The sequence below is a fragment of the Macrobrachium nipponense genome, chromosome 14, assembly GCF_015104395.2.
Source record: "Macrobrachium nipponense isolate FS-2020 chromosome 14, ASM1510439v2, whole genome shotgun sequence".
NCBI classification, from domain to species: Eukaryota; Metazoa; Arthropoda; class Malacostraca; order Decapoda; family Palaemonidae; genus Macrobrachium; species Macrobrachium nipponense.
Genome location: NC_087207.1, coordinates 77,394,875 through 77,418,359, shown reverse-complemented (window position 1 = coordinate 77,418,359; position 23,485 = coordinate 77,394,875). Strand labels below are relative to the sequence as shown.

Sequence of the window (23,485 nt, the reverse complement as noted above, 5' to 3'; positions counted from 1 at the left end):
GTAGTACTTCCATCCTGTTCGAGACTTGAGTGTTGGTTCTCTCGAGAAGATGCCCAGTATATTGTGAGTAATGAGACCTTATCTCGTGCACTCGTTCGAAAACAATTTCTTCCAGCTTTCGAATTCCAAACCTCCCCCCTCCCCCACAATTTGGACGGAGGTTTCCTGTTTCCCGAGTCTTTTGCTGCAGAGGTGTCGAAGTTCTGAACTGCTATCAGGCCTAGTGCATTTTTTTTTTTTTTTTTTTTTATGTGATTTAGATTCAGATGAAGCATTGAGCTTTAAACTCTTTCAATTTCATACTGAAACTTTATCTACTGTAGCCTTGGGAATATGTAACCTTCATGTATGCAATCATACAAAAATTCCCAGGTGGGCTGCCCCCTTACTATTGAGAGTGCCTTATGGCCCTCATTGTGGGAAGCATGTTTGTACCTATATAGAAACATTTCTACATAGACGTCAACTCCAAAAGTTGTAAAAATTGAGGTGGGTTTGAAAAAGAGGGGTTATGACCTCCTTCGAAACGGGTCTAGAATTTCGTTTCTTGACTAAAACCTTCCTTGAGGGGGAGGGGAATCTATGGTAAAAATTTGGTATCACTAGCTTTCATAGTCTGGGCGTTCATAGCGAACAAACAAACAAACAGACAGAAACGTATAGAAATTATGTGCGTGTATGTATATATACAGGTATATATGTATGTGTATTATATGTACACATTTACAGACACGATATATATATATATATATATATATATATATATATGTGTGTGTGTGTGTGTGTGTGTGTGTGTGTGTGTGTGTGAATCTGAACAAACACATGAGAAATGACATTTTCTCTCTCCCTCCCTTTCTCTTTTTTTTTTTTTTTTTTTGTCTTTTTTAGTGCCCTACTCCCACAGCTATGTTCTCTCCGTAATCAACTCAACCTTAGCCGAGGTTTTTTCATTTTAAGCACGGCCGAGCATGTTTCATTCAACAACATACACTGCTTGCTTTTATCCCTATCATTACAGTCATAAGCAACGTGACTGTCCGTTCTCTCTCTCTCTCTCTCTCTCTCTCTCTCTCTCTCTCTCTCAACAGCATCATGTGTATAGTAGCTTTATTACTTTTTTTTTTTTTTTTTTTTTTAGTTGGAATAGGTTAATTGCAGCACGCGAACAATATTGGGAATTAACCAGTAGTTTCGAAGCGAAGCGGTAATGGTTTCAGGCTGCGCTTTGATAAACAAGGCAAGATTAGAAACCCCTTCCATTCAATGAAACCGGTTCTAATAGAAACCATGGATATATAATATATATATATATATATATATATATATATATATATATTATATATATATATATAATATATATATATATATATATATATATATATATATATATATATAAAGGTAAGTAATGTCAGTTTGGATACTAAGCCTACTTGTACTGTGTTTTTGCTCTGTTATGATCAGTTTTGCCTTAAGTAAGTAAAGGGTCGCGTAGACCGAAAGATCTTGGCAATTCTCGTCTTTTCGTTTTCCTCCGTGGCATCACTTTTATATATACATAGCATCACGTTTTGTATAGTTCGTGATCGAGTTATTCATATATATATATATATATATATATATATATATATATATATATATATATATATATATATATATATCGTAATATTACCAGTATCAGTGGTGAGATCGCGGAAGCGCAAATGACCTGGTTATCTCGGAATCACATGACTGTGACGTCAGAGGTCAAGCGAGTTCACGTGAAATGGAAATCGCACGTACGTCGGAATCAGAAAGGCATTAACGTTCGTACATTCGTACGTCTATTAGCGTGGGTGCATTCGTATGTCCATGAGTAGATGTAAGTGCATATGTCTGTCAGAGCAAATGAACGGAATGAAATCCCTAGTGTGGTCATTAATGGGGGGGAATTATATGACAGACGCTGAGTGTGAAACCATACCATAAAAGGTGCTTGGATATCCACGGAGATAACGTATAGTGAAAAGTTAAGTATATCTTACTTTAACCAGACCACTGAGCTGATGAACAGCTCTCCTAGGGCTGGCCCGAAGGATTAGATATTTTTACGTGGCTAGGAACCAATTGGTGACCTAGCAACGGGACCTACAGCTTATTGTGGGATCCGAACCACATTAGATCGAGAAATGAATTTCTATCACCAGAAATAAATTCCTCTGATTCCGCGTTGGAACGAGAATCGAACTTCGGACCACCAGATTGGCAGCTGAACACGAAAACCACTCGTCCAACGAGGAACTCCAACGTATAGTGAAAGAAAGACTTTGAAAACTGTACGCACTGACACTGATTTTAGATGCTGTGAATGGGGAAGTTTGATAATTATGGTTTCCTTTTCAGATGGATTCGATTGTTGCTACCTAAAAATGAATTCTCTAGACTTTAATATGACAGTTATTCGATAGAGACCCATTGAGTTATTTTGACAGCAGGGATAGTTCTGTCTAATATAGTTATGCAGGGCAGTGATAGTACCTTAATGATTTTTGGGATTCTTTAATTATTATTTTGGAATTTCCTTAATTCATTTTATTTCAATTTTCATGTTAGTTATTTCGGGAAATAAGGATTGTATTTTCGATTAGCAAGAGTTTGAATTCGCCTAAGATACAAGGATGGCAGGTGACAAGAATCAACCAAGGTAGGTCATACTATCAGATAGGATTTTTCTCGTTTTAGTTAAACGGGGTCATTTTGACACTCATAACACACACATATATATTTTATATATGTATACATAATTAATTATAAATACATATATGTACCAACATGTGATATATATATATATCTATATATATATATAATATATATATATATATATATATATATATATATATATATATATATATATGAACAAAGTTACATCCACGAAGGAAATGATTGAAAATGGGCCCTTCTTGAAGGTGGCAGGAGAGACGCTTAGAGTCTGGAAGTGGTCATCCTGACATATGAGTGGTGGCATCCTTCCACCGGGCATGTAAATTCGTAGATGACACTCCTTCTCTTCAAAGACATTTCTGGGGCCGCGGGGTTGTTTTCTAAGAAGCAGCTGGCTTGGTCTCTAAGTGTCTCTCCTGCCACCTTCAAAAAGGGGCTATTTTCCATCATTATAGAGAAAATCATAACAGAAGACCAGAAAGAGCTGAGCTCGTAACGAACATAGGAATAATTGACCAGCACCAGACCGAAGACGTCCACAGTTTCTTGAGGCACTACGTATATTGGAAAAAAGCTTAGTATTAACACAGCAAAAGAAACAGAATTTCTCACTACCATCATAAGAAGAAACACATGAAACTAACTGACACCATACACCGTCACGAGAGAGAGAGAGAGAGAGAGAGAGAGAGAGAGAGAGAGAGAGAGAGAGAAGCAGACTAATTAAATCCTTGCTTACCGACCTACCCACCTATTATTATTGCTATTATTATTATCATTTTTCTAATAATAATAGATATCTTTATTATTAATACTGTTATTATTATTTCTAAATAGATGTCTTTATTTCTCACCCAGCATGCGGTGGATATGGCGTATGTACCTGAGGCCAGGCACCACCAAGGCTGTGGTCTTCGTCTGCATGTTTCTCGTCGCCGGAATCATGTTCCTGCAGAACCAGGTCAGAAATTTTATACAAAAGAGTCTTAACGTCTTTCTTTTGTCATTAATGTCTGTCTGTGGTCCATTGAGTCTTTTATAATAACCCCATTAGCCTGGGCATGTGGGCCCCCCTTGAAAAATAATATTTATTGAAGATTGAGATAATAATATAAATGAGGACTATAAAAATACGAAAAAATACAAAACTTTATTATAGAAATAATAATGAAATTTTGAAAAAAAAAATAATAATAATCTTAATGATAATAATAATAATGGATTCGGTATTTCCTGATGGAAAAGGCTTTTGCTGTCCATTGGACAATTTCTTCTTAAATAACACACACACACACATTATATATATATGTATAATATATATATATATATATATATATATAATATATATATATATATATATATAAGCCAGAGAGATGCATACAGACAGATAAAAACATTCATAAAAAAAAGCTGTCTCAATGGAAGACGGACATCAAATACATTTCGTCATGTCGTCAGGGTAGTTTATCTTTTAGAGAATGACTGCTTTATTGGTGGATATATACGTATTACTTTATCAATTTTTAAGACTAATTTTCACTGACAGAGTTTGATAATTTTAGTAATCTTAATTTCACAAACATTACGATAATGACTATTTTTAAAGTGAAGATTATTAGAGCAAGAGTAATAAAGCTGATATTCAACAGCAAGAAGAATAATGATTGTTAGAGCAACGAGACTGCAACGCCTTTCGTCAAAATAAACATGGTTTAAAAATTTCATCAGTTAAGTCAAGTATATCTCAGTTTAACCAGATCGTTGAGCTGATTAACAGCTCTCCTAGGGCTGGCCCGAGGGATTAGATTTTTATTTACGTGGCTAGGAACCAATTGGTTACTTAGCAACGGGACCTACAGCTTATTGTGGTATCCGAATCACATTATATCTATCACATCCTGAATTCCAGGAGAAATTCCAAGAGACTTCCAGTCTGGACCTGGTGCCAGTGGATGTGGAAAGACCGAAGGCTCTCGACGTCTTGTCTTCAGGAGACTCCAAGGGCGTCATCGGGGTAAACGGCGCCATCTTGAGCATCGATGAGGATCCCATAAGGGAGCCCTTCAGTGATTGGCTATCGGTAAGAGTTCTCTCTTGTTCGGCGGCCGTCAGTGTGACTGTTAACGGTTTGTGATATACTGCATATAGTAATGGCTAGTAAGCCGCCTCAGACAACGGATGCTCTTCAGGCTCCTCAAATAGTGAAAAGAAAATGCTTATCCCATGGAACTATGAGTTAGCTTTTGAATTTTTTAACAATTATTTTCTTGAGCTTCACATCTGTCTTCTGACAGGTGGAGCATTCAAATAGAGAACTCTTCGTGTACGCAAGTTACCTGGATCAAAGGAAAGGTCTACGCTACGTTCGAGTTATCGCTATTATCAAAAGGAAGAAGAAGGTATGTATTCTTGGAGACGCTTAGGCAGAAATGTACTGAGCCTTTGGGCAATGAGACGAAGAAGGTATGTATTCTTGGAAAATAGATGCTTAGCCTGAAATGTACAGGGCCCTGTGCAATGAAAGATGGAGAAACACGTACCCAAAAAGCGTTTGCCCACCAATGTTCCCATTTTCTCCACATGATCTCATATGCTCTCATGAACATACAGACAGCCACTTCCAGTTGCCCTAAATAATTCTCGACTTCCTCTTTCCAGGTATCACATTGTGAACTTACGATAGGGAACCAGACCTTGACGGTTCCAGCGAAAAACAAGATCATCCGTGAAAACTGGAACCTCCTGTATTCGGCAGCCTTCGTCTTGTGCGACGTCCCTAAGAATGTCGAAGGGCCGCCAGAGAGCGTGGCTCTGGTGCACGGTGGCAAAGTCGACAAATCCTCAACGGTTCCCGTTCAGGTAATGTTCTCTTAGAAGTTCTATTCAGGACAGAATGTATAGGTCTAGAACGTCCGCTTATAGAATCCATAAAAGGAAGGCTGTGCAATTGGAAAATCATAAGTTCAAACGTAACAGTAATTTACTTACACTTTTTTTATTACTATTTTCTTAATTTATTATTTTTTCTTTCTTGAAAAGTGATCTCTCCTTTCTGCATTTCCCATAACCTTCTGATACTCCTTCCTTATGAACGCCATATTCTCTGGAAGCTTGAATTTAAAGTAAGTGGCCACTTTGGTAGGCTTGTTCCATAATAATAGTAATAATAAGTTGTATTAAAAAGGATTGCTGCATCAGCTCCATTAATTTGTATAGAGTCTTCTCTATTTTCCCCATCAAAGATTTCTCAGTGTTGCTAAAATCCGGTAGAGTCATTTTGAATTATATTTATTACTGCTACTATTACAAGTAGTTCTCTCTCTCTCTCTCTCTCTCTCTCTCTCTCTCTCTCTCTCTCAATGACTACCGGATTTGACGATCCCCTTTGACGCGTTGCTTGCCAGTTTTAGCCAAACTGAGAAATCCTTGATAAGGAAAATAGAGAAGACCCTATACAAAATTAATGGAGCTGATGAAGCGATCCTTTTGAATAAAACTTGTTTAAAAGAGGGTCTAATGCCACGAAACAGTAATAATAGACGACCATAAGATTGACACCAAGTAGATCTGTTCTGGAGCTTCAACGCTAGAAAGTTTTGTTTAGAGTTCTAATCCTCTTCATCAATTTCTTCACATCTGTTTCGCCAAGATACGTTGGCAAAGGTGCTAGGTAAATTCAGAGTAATGAATTCAACATCTGGCTTTAATACTCTGTAACAAAATTCTTTTTCTTAGTTTCACCATCCTCAAATTTCCTCCTGCTCTGAAGTCTAAGTGAAGTTCTGATATGGCTTTCTCTGGAACGTGTTGATGCTAAGAATAATTAGTGCCAGGAATTTTGGGCAAACGGGTTCTCATTGCAATCACTGAACCAAGTTCGCCTGTGATTACATAAAGGACCAGCGATCGTAGGCATTGCTATCAGTTTACGATCCGTCAGAGTTAATTAAAACAAAGCCCCGTCGCTATAAAAAATAACGTGTGATAATGTTATCGTGAGTCGTACTATAAAAGACTACGGTTGAACGCGAAGTTACCGACCTTCGGATTGGCATGTGTCAGTGCTATTTATCTCAAGAATAGTAAGTAGTCTGTTCCAGATGAAGCAATTCAGATCAAGGTGCATAGACAAACTATACTAAGTTAGCTGATAAGTGTAAATGAACCCAAGTTGCTATGTTGAAAAATATAATCTTAGATACAGCATGTTTCGTTCTATCTATCTCTCTATCTGCTTACAACTTAATCTCTCTGTCTCTGTTTCTCTGTCCCACCACAGAGCCTGACCGGCAGAGCCTACCATGGAAACAAGTTGTTACGTTGAAGAACAAAATCCTGAATACAGAACGTTTCAGTCTATCTATCTATGAGTCGGTTTATCTACCTGTCTACCTAAATACAGTCTCTATTTCTGCCTATCTGTCCGACAGATCCTGACCAACAGAGCCTACCACGGGAACATGAGCGTCTGCATCAAGCCGTTCCACTACGAGTTCAACCGGGCGGTGTGGTTGGTGGAGTTCGTGGAATTCTACCGCCTCCTGGGGGCCAGCCACTTCATCTTCTACAACCACACCGTTGGTCCAGACGTCCAGAGGGTCCTGGAGCATTATCAGAGCGAAGGGGTTGCCACCGTCCTCCCGTGGGCGTTGCCCGTGAAGTCGCAGAATGAGATCAGAACCGAAGGAATCTTTGCGGCCTTGAATGACTGCAACTATAGGTCTATAGGGAGGTAAATGGCTGGTTTTCTATATTTTTATTATTATTATTATTAAACTTAGACATATATACTTGTTGCATGTAGTCTCTTGGGCAGTATTTACACAAGGTACACGTTGAAGTACCCTGCCCACTATAAAATCCGACACATTGTCCCCATAACTTACAAGTTATTCACTTCATCAGGCCATAAAATCTGTTAGTCTCGTTATACTGAATCTAATCACATTCATCCATCCTCAAAGTTGATTAGGGCACGGCAAAACCACCGAGCTCAAGTAGGAAAAATATAAATTGTTTATCTTTGTTAACCGTCACCTGTTCTGAGGCATTTCTATGAATTTACAGGTTTAACTTCACAGCCCACGTCGATGTTGATGAGTTCCTTGTGCCGCGCGGTTATGCAAAGCTCCTTGATTTGATGTCAGGCCTTGGGAACTACAACACCTATGTCTTTCAAGTAAGGCGTGTTTGCGAGAGAGAGAGAGAGAGAGAGAGAGAGAGAGAGAGAGAGCAAAGTCTACAACTGTGCGAGCACATGCCTATTTATAAAGCTGCTCAACTCAATTTCATTTTTAAAGAAAATTGGGTGATAGCATATTTGTAAAGTACACTTTAGAAGAGAGAGAGAGAGAGAGAGAGAGAGAGAGAGAGAGAGAGAGAGAGAGAGTTGAAAACTACGTTTACTTATTCCATACGTAGCCATCAACTTTCACCATAACCCCATTTCAAATCATTCACGTATTATCCTGCAAGTGGCTTCGGGAGAACCAGAAGAAACACTTATCAGTACTCCCCGTCATCATCGCCTGATAGACGCACTGGGGCCGTGATAACGTGAGCACCGAAATTTGATTGATTGCAGCCACGCAGGCACTAGGTACCCCTGAGGTTGTCACTCATGCCAGATCAGCAATTTGAAAACTAGGATACAAATCGTTATTTGAGGGTGGGGGGACATTTGCCATACGCAGTAGATGAATCCACCCAGTTTCAGACACAATGTATCTAGGAATGGTGTGATCAAGATACTCGCGCCCTCATTTTAAAGCAATAACTTGAGAACAAGCATCCAGTCTCTACCGTTTGAAACTCGCCCACACATTGGTACAGTTTATACACACACACACACACACACACACACACACACATATTATATAAGGAAAACACGAGGACGTATTTCACAGAAATAAATTTCTAAATCACATCGGGACCGAACCCCGGTTCTTTCAAATGAGAGGCCAAGGGATTAGCATTTCACCCTCACAGGTATGTGTGTGTGAATTGCTAACGCCCTGGCCTCTCGTTTGAAAGACTGGGGTTCAGTTTCGATGCGAGTCAAATTATATATAATATTATATATAATAAATATATATATATATATATATATATATATATATATATATATATATTTTCTGATAGCCACAATGCCCTCTTAACTTCTCAGACTCTTTGCTCTTTTTTGGATACGCTTGTCACTACAAAGCCTCGAGATCCACCTCCAAAGAAATATGAAGAAATCATGATGTCCGGTCGCGGGAAATGAACCCGCGATACCATAATCGAGGTGACCTCGTCGGGATTATGATATCACGGGTTCGTGTCCCGCTACCGGACATCATGAAGTTGGATCATGAGTCAAAATATAACTTTTCATTATTGCGATTTTCAATTAGTCTGAAGCCGAAGAATCGAGGTGGCGGGGCCATGACGCCGTTAAGGAATGCATACAAAAGTCTCGGTTATTATTATTACCCAGAAAACGAACCCTATTCTTATGGAACAAGCCCACCAAAGGGGCCATTGACCTGAAATTCAAGCTTGCAAAGAATATTAGAGTGTTCGTTTGTAAGAAGAATCAGAAAGTAATGTTAAATGCAGAAAGAACAGATCAGTTGTTAGAGAGCAAAGATAGATGAGCAAGTGAATAAATAAGATTAAAATATAAGTAGCTTATAAAATGCAAGGACAATTACATCAGGCATCTTCGCTTGAACATCCGAAGGGAGACAATAAATAAATAAATAAATAAATATAAAGATTAGAAGATCCTCTGAAAAGCTTCCTTCTGTTGAAGTTTTAATATTTTTCCATTAACGATAAATAATTTTATATCAGCGTTCTTTTAGTTACTAATAATTCGTGAAGACCATGCTTTCAGTCGGATCTATTTATAACTGCCGCGTTATTTGTTAAATTAAAAAAAATATATATTTTATCTGTCAACAGCCTTTTATCAGGATTTGACAATCTGGTGGTGTTTATCTTTACACAATGCTTTCATTTTATTAGCCGGCTCACAATGGAGGCATTGTTATAAATAACAGTATGAAGTGCAAGATCGGCCTCTTTATTCGAAAATCTGTGGATTCATTCAATAAATATTTGAACTTCTTTTGTGGAACAGCCTCCCTTCAGAGGATGTCGAGCATTTCGAACTTCTTCAGAAGTTCTTGTATTTTAGTATTTTATCTATATTTTTTTGTTTTTTTTTTATTTATTAGTTCAGTTTGTTTAATAATATCCTTGTTTTTTTTCTTATTTTTTAAACCGGTCTTTCTTACCTAGTCAATATCCCACTACCTTCCCTTACATCTCTCGAATGAACGCTTGATTCAAGTTCAATGGCTCCACCCGAGCAATGGTTCCTATTGGATAGGGCTCAATTTTCCTTAATAATAATAAGTAATTAAGTATTTATGATTTAAAATTATTATCATTATTACGATTGATTCAAGTCAATTGCCCACCGTGGGCGATGGTTCCATTTCCATTGGATGGGGCTCATTTTCTTAATAATAATAATAATTAATTATTATTATTATCTTAAAATTATTATTACCATTATTACACGTGAATTCAAAGTCCAATGGCCACCGTGCGCTGGTTCCATATGGATAGGGCTGCATTTTCATTTTTTTAATTAAATAATAATAATAATAATAATAATAATAATAATAATAATAATAATAATAATTATTAATTAAATTATTATTAGGATTATTATTATTATTATTATTATTTATTATTTATTATTATATTATTATTATTTATTATTGCCTACCGGAATAATACCTACCAGCACTGACGACGACCCCTGCCTTGGACCTGGACTTGATAATCCTGTTCCAATTAAAAGATTACCTTCAGCATTTATGATTTTTGAAAAAAATTCCCAAAATATGACTATTGGTCAGTTACTCCCAGAAACATCGCTGAGCCTGAAGAAGCGAATTGTAAGGAAAACTCCACAAAAAACAATATATAAAATCAACTCCGCTTAATTCTGCCATTCTTTTTTAACCAGTATTATTATTATTATTAGATTTATTACATTATTATTATTAATTATTATTATTAATTATTATTATTATTATTATTATTATTATGATTATTAAACCTTCGTTCCGTCAATTTTTATTTTTTGCTAAACTGGAAAAACGTGGAATGTAGATTATAAAAACTGCAAAAAATAAAAGAACCACAAAGAGCACCGGGGTTGGAAATCAAATATGTATGGCATATTATAGATATATATACATAATATATATATATATTATATAATAGATATATATATATACATATACATATATACAAATATATTATATATACACACCACACATATGTATAATATTATATAAAATAAATGAATATATATATTAAGCACATATATATTATATTATTATATAGAGATATAAAATAATATATATGTTATATATATAATAGAATATATATAATATATATATTAATATTAATAATATTAACAAATAGTTAGCTATACAGATTTGGAGCTTAGGTCAAGTTAGTTTGGGTCAGGGTTGGTTCGGTTACCGTCTGTGCTTCGCTCCTGCCTTACGCATATTAGTTCCACGAAAGGTTGACAGATGGAGTATCAACCGTCCGTCTGGAGTCTGAAACTGAATGTCAGTATGGCTAGCATCCTCATCCCTGGAGATTGTTGAGCGGTAAACTGGAGAGCACCCAACCCCTCCTGTTTGTTTTGTCCCGACGATAGATGAATAAACAGGAGAAAGCTCTTTGGTACTGATGCTTTCTGGCCATGTCATGTTTTTCCTGTGGGTAATTCGACTTAGATATAAATAAATATACAAGATATACATAATATTGCATATACAATACCAAAGAATATTAATATGATATGTAGGATAATATATATAGATAGATATATAATAATAATTATTATAATATTATATATATATATATATATACATATATATATATATATATATATATATATTTATATATATATATATATATAGATAATTAGCTATATATAATTAAAACTGAATCACGAAAAATTAGGAAATGTGATGCAATATATAAGTAAAAACAAACAAGCAGAAAGTATAATATATTACTATAATGCTATTTACACACCATACCATTGCATATATAGAATATTATCTATAGTATATATAATAATATATATATTATATTATATATATATATAATATACATATGGTTGGAAGAAGAGAGAAGAGGAGAGATGATACAAAACTTGGCGATCGCTTCACCGAATCATGGTTATAAAGAATAACAAGAACTTGAGTTACAAACCCAGACAAACTTGACATTAACGCAAAAACTCGAGACACCGGCACTTCAAGATGGTCTGTTAATACCTAAAAGCTAACATTGGGAACCAAAGGAGACTTTCTTGAAAAGTTATCAAAAAAGAGTTTTTCTTTTTGTCTTTTGTGATTTACTTATAACTTAACTCGGAGATCAGGTGAACCAAACACAATGACGTTAAGATTGAAACATTAAGATAGGCGTTTCTAGGCACATATGTATATAATAGATATCCTGTGTATGTAATATATATATATATATATATAATATATATATATATATATATATATATGATATATATATATATTGCGTATATTTATACAAGTATAAAAAACTTGTCACTTGCGTTCATAAACATTAAATATATCGATAAGTGCCATTGCACAGTTTAGCCGGTTTGAAAGAACGACAGACAGTGACTTTGCCCACTCGACTATCAAGATATACGATTAAAAATAAATAAATATAAATATATATATTATATATATATATATATATATATATATATGTGTGTGTAGTGTGTGTGTGTGTGTGTGTGTGTGTGTGTGAGAGAGAGAAGAGAGAGAGGAGAGAGAGAAGAGAGAGAGAGAGAGAGAAAGAGAGAGAATGCCAGTGTCACACACGTAACAAACGCTTTCCACTTTTCAGAACGTGTTCTTTTACCTGTACTGGGAAAATGACACAACGGTCCACGACGCCATGTTCGGAGAGGGCCCTTCTAAGAACCTGGGAACGTCCCTCTTCGGAGAGGAGTCCTTGGCGCCCTACCTCCTCACAGTCTACAAGACCAGGAGACTGAGCAGGCCTCATAAGCCAGGGACCAGGTCCAAGTTCATCGTCAGGCCTGAGTTTGTGGTAGAAGTTGGCAACCATAACGTGTGGGAACATATATGTAAGTCTCTCAGTCCCGTGTGTGTATATATATATATGTACATGCATGTATGTATACAAAGATATATATATAATTTGTAAATATATATATTAATATATATGTAAATATATCTATATATATACAAATTATATATATAATATGTATATACGTATATATATACATAAATGCGTATGAATGTATATGTGAATGTATTTTTTGTACATCATCAAACGTCAGCCCAGGTCAGCAACCCCGGCTATATCGGAAGTAATATATATTCATCATAAAACTTATTCTCGATAAATACAGTGTCCCAACAAAACTTCCATTAGCGAAATCACAGAAAAACACCTAATCACTTAATGTTTATCTGCCCAGTGAATATCCACAGGTGAATGCTAATGCTCCAGCCGCCATCCAATCAGAAGCGAGTCCAACGCGTTAACGATATCGGCTGCGGATATTTAACGTCATTTAAAAAAAATAATAATAATGGCACACTACTTCATGAAAGGCAATTATAATTCACAACACGTCAGGCGGGTAGAAAAAAGTTGAGAATAGGTTATCTAATCTTTGATAGGGTTGCCGTCTATAGAATCCTATGTGTTAAGTGTTAGGGTCATCAAATGATGATGGTTTTAGGTAGTTCGTAGCCGGGAGCTTTTCAATTCACTTCCTGTCAATCGTTTTCCTACGGGCTGCTCTTGAGCAAGAGCCCGTGCCGGCATAAAGCCAGCTTAATCTTGAAGCAACATGTCAGTCGCAGACCTTCAGTCAGTCCACTTGGCTTATACTAGGCTTCTAGGGTCATCTTGCTATACTCCTTTACTTCCCGTGAAGGTGAGGAAGTTCATGAAACTGAATGTTTCCGTGATCGACAAGTCTCTCTCGGAACTTCATAACAAATTTGTATTGTGTACATGCATGCACACACAAACATGACATTTTTATTTATTTATTATTTTTTTTTTTTTTGAAGAAAAGCCTGATTGCGCTAATCGCCTACCGAAAGAACGCCAACTTATTCTTCATTAAACTACATTTGTCTTGTATGATATTTTGTTTGGTTACATTAACACACACACACACACACACACACACACACACACACATATATATATATATATATATATATATATATATATATATATATATGTGTGTGGTGTGTGTGTGTGGTGTGTGTGTGTGTGTGTGTGTGTAGCTAATAAATAAAACACGCATCACTGCTCTCACTCCAACTGTACTACTCTGTTTACAGCCGGAGCGAAGAAAGTGCTGAACGTACCACCGAATAAAGGGTTATCCCATCACTACAGGATATGTGAATTCGGGGGATTCGATTGTCTGAAGGGAAAGAATGAGGTAAGTCCCATTAGAGGTTTACGATTTAAATCAGGGGCATATATTCTAGTATGATTCCTCTCCCCTGGGAGAAGAAATCCTTCTCCCCAGTCGAGAATCTTACTCTTCAACTCATAATCCAAAAGATGAGAAGAGGAGACCTCTCTAACTGCTGATTACACAATTCCCAGTAAACAATTCAGAGCTTTCATTACTTTCGCTACCACTGTTGTCATTCAAAAACACAACCAGTTGCTCTACTGATTACACAGATAACGTAACCGGTAATGTATAACATTTCAGTAATGACGTAACTCATGGCTATACTTCGCCATTTTGAAAGGTTATAGCATTCCAGTGGGGTATTCCAACATCAGTTTTCTGTGCTTCATCTTGACAGATAAAAATCCTCATCACCATTGTCATTTCAGATTGACAGAACGACCCATCAGTGGATGGTACCACTCACACGAAGAGTTGCAGAACAATGTTGGGCCATTTTCCCAACGTTACAACGATGTCCCGTCGCACCTCCTCTTGGCTCGCCTTGGTAGCACCCACGGTTTCACCATTCCGTCCTTCACCCAGAACATAATTTGCTGTGGAGACTCCAACAGCGAAGACCAGCAAACATGTAGTCGCCACGTCTTTGCTTGTCAGATCCAGGCAAACCATTTCATCCGATTTCCAGCACCTTCCGCGAAGTGCTATATGTTATATGGGCTCTCGAACAATGGATATCAACAGCGCTCAGTTAATGTGAGGGGCTTTACCGTCAGTGTGACGCTGACAGTTTTCGCCCTAGGTGGAACCCTAACTCGGTCTAGGTTTGGTTGTCGAGCCCTTTGGAGGAATGATGCGGTTGTTGGATGTGGTTGTCTGCTTTGATGCGTACAACCGAGTGATAAATCAAAACATTTCAGGCATGGAATGGCATACTACTCAGCCTATTGTTTCTCTGAGTGACGTGACACAACAATACAAATTCACTTTTGTCAAGTGAAACTGAAAAAAAAAAAATCCACCGATTAATTTTCTCGCTGATTCCTCCACGAAAGACAGTGGCCATAACCTCATTCGTCCAAATTCTGTAACTAATGTTAAGATGATTTTTTACCCATATTTACCATGTCAAACGTTTGTAATTAGTTTTCAGTCATACTGTGTGTGAATCATTTGAACTTGTAAATCAACTTTGAACCCGAACTGTGATATGAAGGTGGCCTTCATGGTGCCATTTTTGTACAGTTTTTTCTAACGAGACTTAGGTCTATTTTTAATAGAAGCGCTACAAAATAATAAATCTAGGATACAATATTTATTGACGAAGGACTGTCTTCATAAGTGAAGTTGACATTTAGCAAGATGAATGAACTCTTGTCATACAGCACGATCCTAAGTAACTTGAGTGATTTCGTCATTGGCGATGATATCGAACGTAGTCGGAAAAGATACTGATCATTTGGCATCACTCCTGCATTTAAACACTGCTGCACAATGTCAGTAAAAGAATTTTACGTTTTCTCAAATGTTTAGAGGGCTCACTTGTTGATGACTAAAAATTTGAAATTAGTCTGCATCTAAACACATCTGTGCAATTTATGAAAAAAAATTATCACAAATGTGTAGCAATTTTATTACTGTCTAAAAATATTGCAAATTTGAAATTATTATGCATTTAAACACAGGTGTACAATTTCAGAAGAAAAAGCTTTTTGCTGAAATCTCTAAAGATCTCTTATTGATGGTTAAAAATGTTGCCCATTTAAAATTGCTCCTCATTGAAACAGAAAATTAGAATTTCAGCAAAAAGACACTTAATGTTTTTAGAAAAAAATGATCTGCATTGAAACAGAGAATTAGAATTTCAGCAAAAAGACACTTAATGTTTTTAGAAAAATAGTGGCTGAAAGTAATGGCAAATTGAGTTATGATATATTTAAACACAGCTGTAGCCTACAGTCTCAGGAGTAATTCAGACGAAGCAACTTTCCAACAATGCCCGAAGACCTCATTCCCTGATGACTGCAGCAGTGTTCAAGTGAAAATGGACTCAAATCAGCCGTTCACAGTCGATGTCAGAGAAGATCCACTTCTTGACATCTACTCGGGCACAAGGATGACCTGACCTCTGGAAACCTACGGAACATGAACTGAAGGAAGAGTGCCACGAAGAACCTATAGTTGACACCAAGAACTGATCTCAGGGACTTGATGTGTCGATGGCTTTGGCTTTCATAGTCGTTGCTTACTGATATCATTTCATGGAGTCACTAGCGGATCAGGAAAAATTCATGGATGGCCCACCAATTTTCATATCATACATATGTATATATAGTGTATATATATGTATATTATATATATATATATATATATATATATATATATATATATATATATATATATACATATAACAATCGCTTGTTCTATCATGAGGTACCGAATCCATTATTATTACTTTTTTTCTCTCAAGATTTTATTACGACCATAATATCTTTATTTCTTTCCCATTTTTATGTATCTCATTTATATTACTTTTAACTAAATCTTCAATATGGTTATTTTTCACCGGGGGTTGGGGGGTTCATGTGCCCAAGTGGGCCCCTTCCCTTGGATCCGCTAGTGCATGAGAGTATTGTCAATACTTGGGTCATATTGATTACAGAGCAAGTACCGCAGTTTTTTATTTTATTCTTTTTTTATTTCATTTAATATTTCTTTTAAGCGAACTGTAGTCTAGAACGTTATTCAGCCACAGTTCTTTGATTCTGTGCCGACTACGCCTCTGATTGTCTTCAGGGTTTGACAGTGTTCGAAAACATAATTTTCTTGTGGAGAGGAGACCTTCAGGACGCTTTTAAATCCGCGAAGCTCTTTTAGCGAACTCGGGTTGATGGAGGAAAGAAAAATCAAATGTCAGATTTGAAATTATCTCGGTGATAAATAAGCCATTGACCAATAATGAGGATGAAGGAAACGTCATTAACGCCGGTGTTCACTCCATAACTCCGGTAACTGCTGATAAAAGGAGATCGTGACGATGGTGCCAATTCCGTGAGCTTCGAAACTATCAGAAGATGTATATGAATGTTCCTAGAGCATCAACGCGTAATCAGTGATCTAGAATACTGTGATATTCATAGCAAAAGTTAGAATCCATCCATTTTCTGTGCCTTGCAACTACCATAGTGGATCTCTTCCCGTTTTCTTTCTCATTATCCCTGTAGCAAAATCAACGGGGACTTCACTAAAATGAAATACGGTTGATGATCCTACACAGTCGACATTGTTAGAGATCATGTGAGCAGTTTAGATAGACATTCAGTTTATTTCTGACTCCCTCCCCCCACAAAAAAAGACAATCTGAATGTTGGGTCATGAGTGATGAAAATATAGTTCACAATTTTTATGAAGTTTTTATTTCATGACATTAACTTTTGTAAACAGAAACTAACTCAAGTTGCTCAGTCATTTTTTGGGGTGAATTGTTCATTCACAGAATGATCAGAGAAAGATATAAAAATTGACTTCCCTGAGATCCCCTCGCCAGGATTTCATTGTATTTAGCTTTCTGAAAAAGTTATTGAAACTGGATCACTTAACATCTCCGAAAATGGCCAAAGCTTTTCAGGAGATCATTACTTCCACTTTATATATATATATATATATATATATATATATATATATATATATATATATATACATATATATATATATAATATATATATGTATAATATATATATATATATATATATATATATATGATTAAAAGGGCAAATTTAATAACTGCAGATAATAATTCTAAACTACACAATACTCACATACATCCATAAATACATTTACACCCTACATACCAACTGCTTTATTAAACTTTTGAATTTCTGTATTTCAGGTTTTCTCTCTAAAAAAAATTCGGGTTAATTGACCACATAGATTCATTTTTGTTGCTGACTGCCCATATTTGAAAATGGAACTCGATTGTGTACACCAAGTCACTAACATTCCTTTAATTTTTCAAATCAGTAATGCATCCATAGATGGACATAGATTTTATCAATTGAACAAAAACTTTTCATTGAAGGTGGGCAACACAAGAGTAAGTCGATGTGATCCCCTCTTGCATGTCATTCACTGTCCGGATATGGAGCTCCTGGGATTTTACTCAGAACTCTCATTTCTCTCATTTGTCAGAATACTTCCTCATATCCCGGGTTAAGTTTTAATCTCTCTCCTCTTCGCTTATTCCCAAAGGGTATTCAGCAGAATGTACTAGAGTAAGCGCAAAATTATCCTGGAAAATTATGGACAGACCTCTGGAAAGTTCCAGACAATTATTGTCCCAAGGTTCACTGACACCTAAAATTTTATTTATTTATTTATCTATTTATTTACTTTTTTTGTCATTTCATTCTGGGGGGTGGGGCAGTAATTTCTCGTTTATAACCTAATCCTCTGATAACTCTCATAACATATAGTTTATAATCTTATAGTCCTTAGGTTTATGTAGAAAGGTTAGGTTAGACTTTGTAGCTTAATAATCTTTGGACCACTGATGCGGGACCAGTTCTCTCTCTCTCTCTCTCTCTCTCTCTCTCTCTCTCTCTCTCTCTCTCTCTCTACTTCAATACTTCAATAGAAGCCGTGCGAGTTTTTTATTTTTATTTTTGACAATGTTTTGATGATAGGTGGTCTTTCCCCTACACGTGAGAGTTTTTTTTTTTTTTTTTTTTTTTTTTTTTTTTTTTGTTTTTTTTTTTTTTTTTTTTTTTTTTTTTTTTTTTTTTTTTTTTTTTTTTTTGATATGTGGTCTTTTCCCTTCACGATTCAACCGACCACCCCGAATGGAACCGGTTCCGACTTGGCTGTGTGTTAATGAAACTTGCACTCAATAAAAAGGGATCAATTTAAACAGATGAACGAATAACATTACTGATCAGCAAAACACAAACCGACAAAAATGAGTACACGAACGGACCCTGTTACTAAAGTTAATATTAATTAAATCTGAAAGAACCCCACAAAATAAAATCATTTTGAAACAAAGTAGCGAAGGATAGATAGCTAGGTATTAAAATAGATAGATAGCTCAGTTCAGTTCTTATTTTCCATATTGAGGATTAATCAGTTAAACACACACACACACACACACACACACACATACACACACCGACGGGATGTGTACTAAAGTCTGACTACGTACGTATTGTTATAAAAAGAACTCACAAGATTCACTGAACAACAATTAAATATCCATATATCACAATCATAAATAATCAAGAACATACAAAAGCCTCGAATGGTAACATAAATGATAAAAGTACAATATCTAAATACGAATAAAGTTATTATATACGTGAGAAGATTCTCTCATTTGCCTGCCAATATCTGGAACAAGAGTAGATCTTGCTATATCAGCATATTGATAATTCATGATAAAGATTTTACACAAGATGTTTTAGTTTCATAAACTTTCTGTATACAGACTGATCTTAGACTCACTTATAAAACGCTGGAATTAAAATCTGGTCTCTTTGCTGATTTTACTTTCGATATGATGAGTCCACAATCTTTTGATGTCGTTCATGGTAACAACTTTTTGTAGCTATATATATCTACGGGCAACATTTTTTTTTTATCTGGATGAAAAGCGATCAGCGCTGTCTACAGGGTTAATTTTTTTTTTTTACATCGTTTTGATTTGAACATAAAATTCACGTCTCTTTGGGATAATTCCACCATTATCATTCAAATAACAAGCGATCGCGTATCACAATGACATAAACGGACTTGCAATCTCATCTTTATAATTACCAATCTGAAAAACCTTGCTTTTTCAGTGTTATTTTACGACGGTATTAAAAGCTATGCATGTGCCCTTGATTGGGATCAATTTCAAGTCAATTTTGAGTAGTACTTCTTCGTAAGTTGCATCTGTCAACTGTCGCAGGCCGCCCGATGAGGGGACCAACAATGAAATACCATCAGTTTATGCCCGCCGGAGAAAATTAAGTAAAAGTACATTTCTCCTTCATTGTAGCATAAAGATTATATTTACCTCTTTGAATTCGTCTGGAATAAGTCCTTTTCAATTTCCGATTCGTAAATTCAGGAGAAATAATAATATATATTATATATATATATATATATATATATATATATATATATATATATATATATAAATATATAACTATATATATATACATATATATATATATATATATATGTATATATATATATAGTATATATATATATATATATATATATATATATATATATATATATATATATATTATATATAAGCGAATACCGCAGGAAAGTGATAGGCTGATATCCAAGTGCTTTCGTCTTCACTAACACATTGTCAATGTCAATGTCAATGTCTAATTAAAGACGAAAGCGCTTGGATTTCTGCCTATCATTTCCATGTGGTATTCGTTTATATATATATATATATATATATATATATATATATATATATATATATATATATTTTACTCCTGAATTTACGAATCGGAAATTGAAAAGGACTTATTCCAGACGGATTCAAAGAGGTAAATATAATCTTTATGCTACAAAAAAGGAGAAATACTACTTTTCTTAATTTTCTCCGGCGGGTCACTTGCAAAATCAAACGGGCCAACTTTTGTCCCACGGGCATTGGGGTTGGACGGCCCTGATCTAAGACTTCCTTTCGATAACGAGTATTCATTACCTTACCTTGAGATGAGAAGTGACCATTCGTCAGGACATTTTCTTTCCTGACTGCTCATTTAGCTTTTTTAATTAGGCTAAGTAACGAGTAATCACTTTATTCTTGTGACTAGTTAGCGTAATGAGTCCTTAAGTGATAAATGGCAAAAAAACGAAAGAAAAAAAAACCTTGCCGTTAACATTTACCTTATCATAATTGATACATATTATTTAGAAGATATTCTTTTAAAGAAAGATGGTCAGGAAAATGACAAATTTTTTTCCACTTTTTATATTTTAAAATTCCTTAAATTTAATCATTTATACGATATATAATATTCATATAGTAATTTATAATATATTCCAGATAGTAAATATTTATTTTTTAGATGATAATTTATAGAGATTTTAAACAGCATGTCTAATCCTTCGAGCCAGCCCTAGGAGTTAATATCAACTCAGTGGTCTGGTTAAACACAACCCCCCATCACCTGACCGGAATCCGATTAAGCTAATAGAAGATGTCTTGATGATCATCTTGTCACTTGCAGTGACAAATGAGTTAATAATGGTACGGTAGTTTTTTTTTTATCAATAGCAACGCAACGGCTGAGTGATAGTACCATTTAATTTTCTTTACTGAACGTGAACCGCAAAGTCCGTTTTCGCTTACTTGGGGAGTAAGCTTACAAAATACTTTGATGTTGCTGTTCTTGTTGGGGGACGGGGTTATAGTCTCAGTAGTACGGATAATACCATACAAACTACAGCAATAAAGATAATTATATTTATAATTTCTTTGTGATTATATTTAACTAATGGCAGTGCTTGTTGTCACTCTAGAAATTATTTAGACAAAAATGTTCGCTTTAATAATAAGGCAACATCTTCACTGGTCTATTGCTACACGGAACGAGAGAATGCAAACTATGATAAATAATAATAATAATAATAATAATAATAATAATAATAATAATAATAATAATAATAATAATAATAATAATAATAATACCTGTGTTAATCCATTTGTGGGCTAAGTATACCTTAATGAAATAATGCCGTGTCAAACTATGCCTTATTTTGACAATAAACACATTGTATATCAATGGCTGTCCTTTTTATTTAGCCTACCCTTCCGAAACATAAGCTTACCTTCATAAACAAGGTATTTTATATTAAAGGTTTATGACCCATTTTCAAGGTCCAACTTTTCCTTCGATCAGCAACTTAAGCAACATTGCTTCTGCTCGCTACCTGGATGGGTTACCAGACACCAACGGGTCTTGAGCCCGTCAGCATTCAGTGAGCAGGGTCGTGGGACTTGCACCCTCACTCCGTGATACCAGCTAATCGGATGGACGATGCTCTTTATGGAGCCACCTATATAACGGTGCAGCCACACATTTAGCTCTATGGCCTGTTGACAGTGAAGATATATATATATATATATATATATATATATATATATATATATATAATATTATTATATATATATATATATATATATATATATTTATATATATATATATATATCAAATGTGTGACCGTTTACCTGGTTCTCATAGCAACAACGGAACTTCAAAAAATCGTAACATGATGGGGGTGGGGGGTAGCGGCGGGGACGCTAAATAAAATGGAAAAGCTCCTCTGTTCATTAAATTATTTTTTCAATTGTTTTCGTCAGAAGTCACTCAAATGATTCCTGATGTAACAACCAAAAAAAAAAAAAATAAAAATGTGCATCGATGCAAAACCCTGATAAAATCGCCTCTCGCGCGTAGGAACGTAATCCGGCATAAATGTGCAAAATGCTGCATACGTCTCAAGCTAGGATATTTACGAGCAATGGTAAGTTTATAACGAAGAAGAACCACTATTGCGGCGAAAATTGGCCTGAAAGTGAAGCTCCTAAGTCGGTAGTCAAAGCGTTTTATATTTTAAAAAAGTTACCCCTTGAAAAGAATTATTCTTAGAAAGAGGACGTACCTACGAAGTTTTCTCGGGGTAACTGCCTTGAGTAAGTCCTCCGGAGTATGGACACTTCTATACTCCTCAACCAGCAAAATCATGTTTCACTCTTTAACTAAAATGATTGCCATGATATTCCAGGTGACTCTGTTTTTACATTGATGGTCATTTTTTATCATTTACACATTCTGGATTCTTTGTGTAAAAGTGATACAAATAACATTGTGGTTATTACAATTACATACTTAGGCCAAGTTGTAATGTGACCAGTAGTTTGTATGTGAATGGTAGGTTCTATATAAATGATTCTCCATATGAAGGATTCCGCATATATATATATATATATATATATATAATATATATATTATACTATATATTAAAAGACCTTTTGAAAACTAAAATGACACACGCATATTAATTTTTTCAGAGGGAACAAACTTAGAAAACCCTCCTTGGGTACTTGATTTCAGTAATGTTGATGGAAACCATTCACTGTAAATATAAAATTTACTTTCTCATGATACCTTCTGTCTAGAAAATAAGATTTGGCAACGGATCCTATTGCTCTACTAGATTAAGATTTGCCACAAATAGAATACAAAG

The 23,485-nt window shown here is 35.3% G+C and overlaps 1 protein-coding gene across 5 annotated transcripts in view; it reads left to right on the top strand.

Moving 5' to 3' along the window:
• The window catches only part of LOC135226599 (beta-1,4-galactosyltransferase galt-1-like), a 93,089-nt gene extending 75,458 nt beyond the window's left edge, over positions 1-17,631 (top strand). For 4 of the 5 annotated variants that reach the window (XM_064266305.1, XM_064266304.1, XM_064266302.1 and 1 more), the window contains exons 2-10: positions 3,556-3,658; positions 4,607-4,777; positions 4,992-5,096; positions 5,356-5,556; positions 7,128-7,429; positions 7,765-7,876; positions 12,658-12,901; positions 14,142-14,245; positions 14,656-17,631. In XM_064266305.1, the coding sequence (XP_064122375.1) occupies positions 3,557-3,658; positions 4,607-4,777; positions 4,992-5,096; positions 5,356-5,556; positions 7,128-7,429; positions 7,765-7,876; positions 12,658-12,901; positions 14,142-14,245; positions 14,656-14,778 (1,464 nt within the window). In that variant the 5' untranslated portion in view covers position 3,556 and the 3' untranslated portion in view covers positions 14,779-17,631. Of the gene's footprint in view, positions 64-3,555; positions 3,659-4,606; positions 4,778-4,991; positions 5,097-5,355; positions 5,557-7,127; positions 7,430-7,764; positions 7,877-12,657; positions 12,902-14,141; positions 14,246-14,655 lie in introns of all 5 variants that reach the window. The other variant, XM_064266303.1, reaches the window with a different exon arrangement.
• The last annotated feature ends 5,854 nt before the right edge of the window (positions 17,632-23,485 follow it).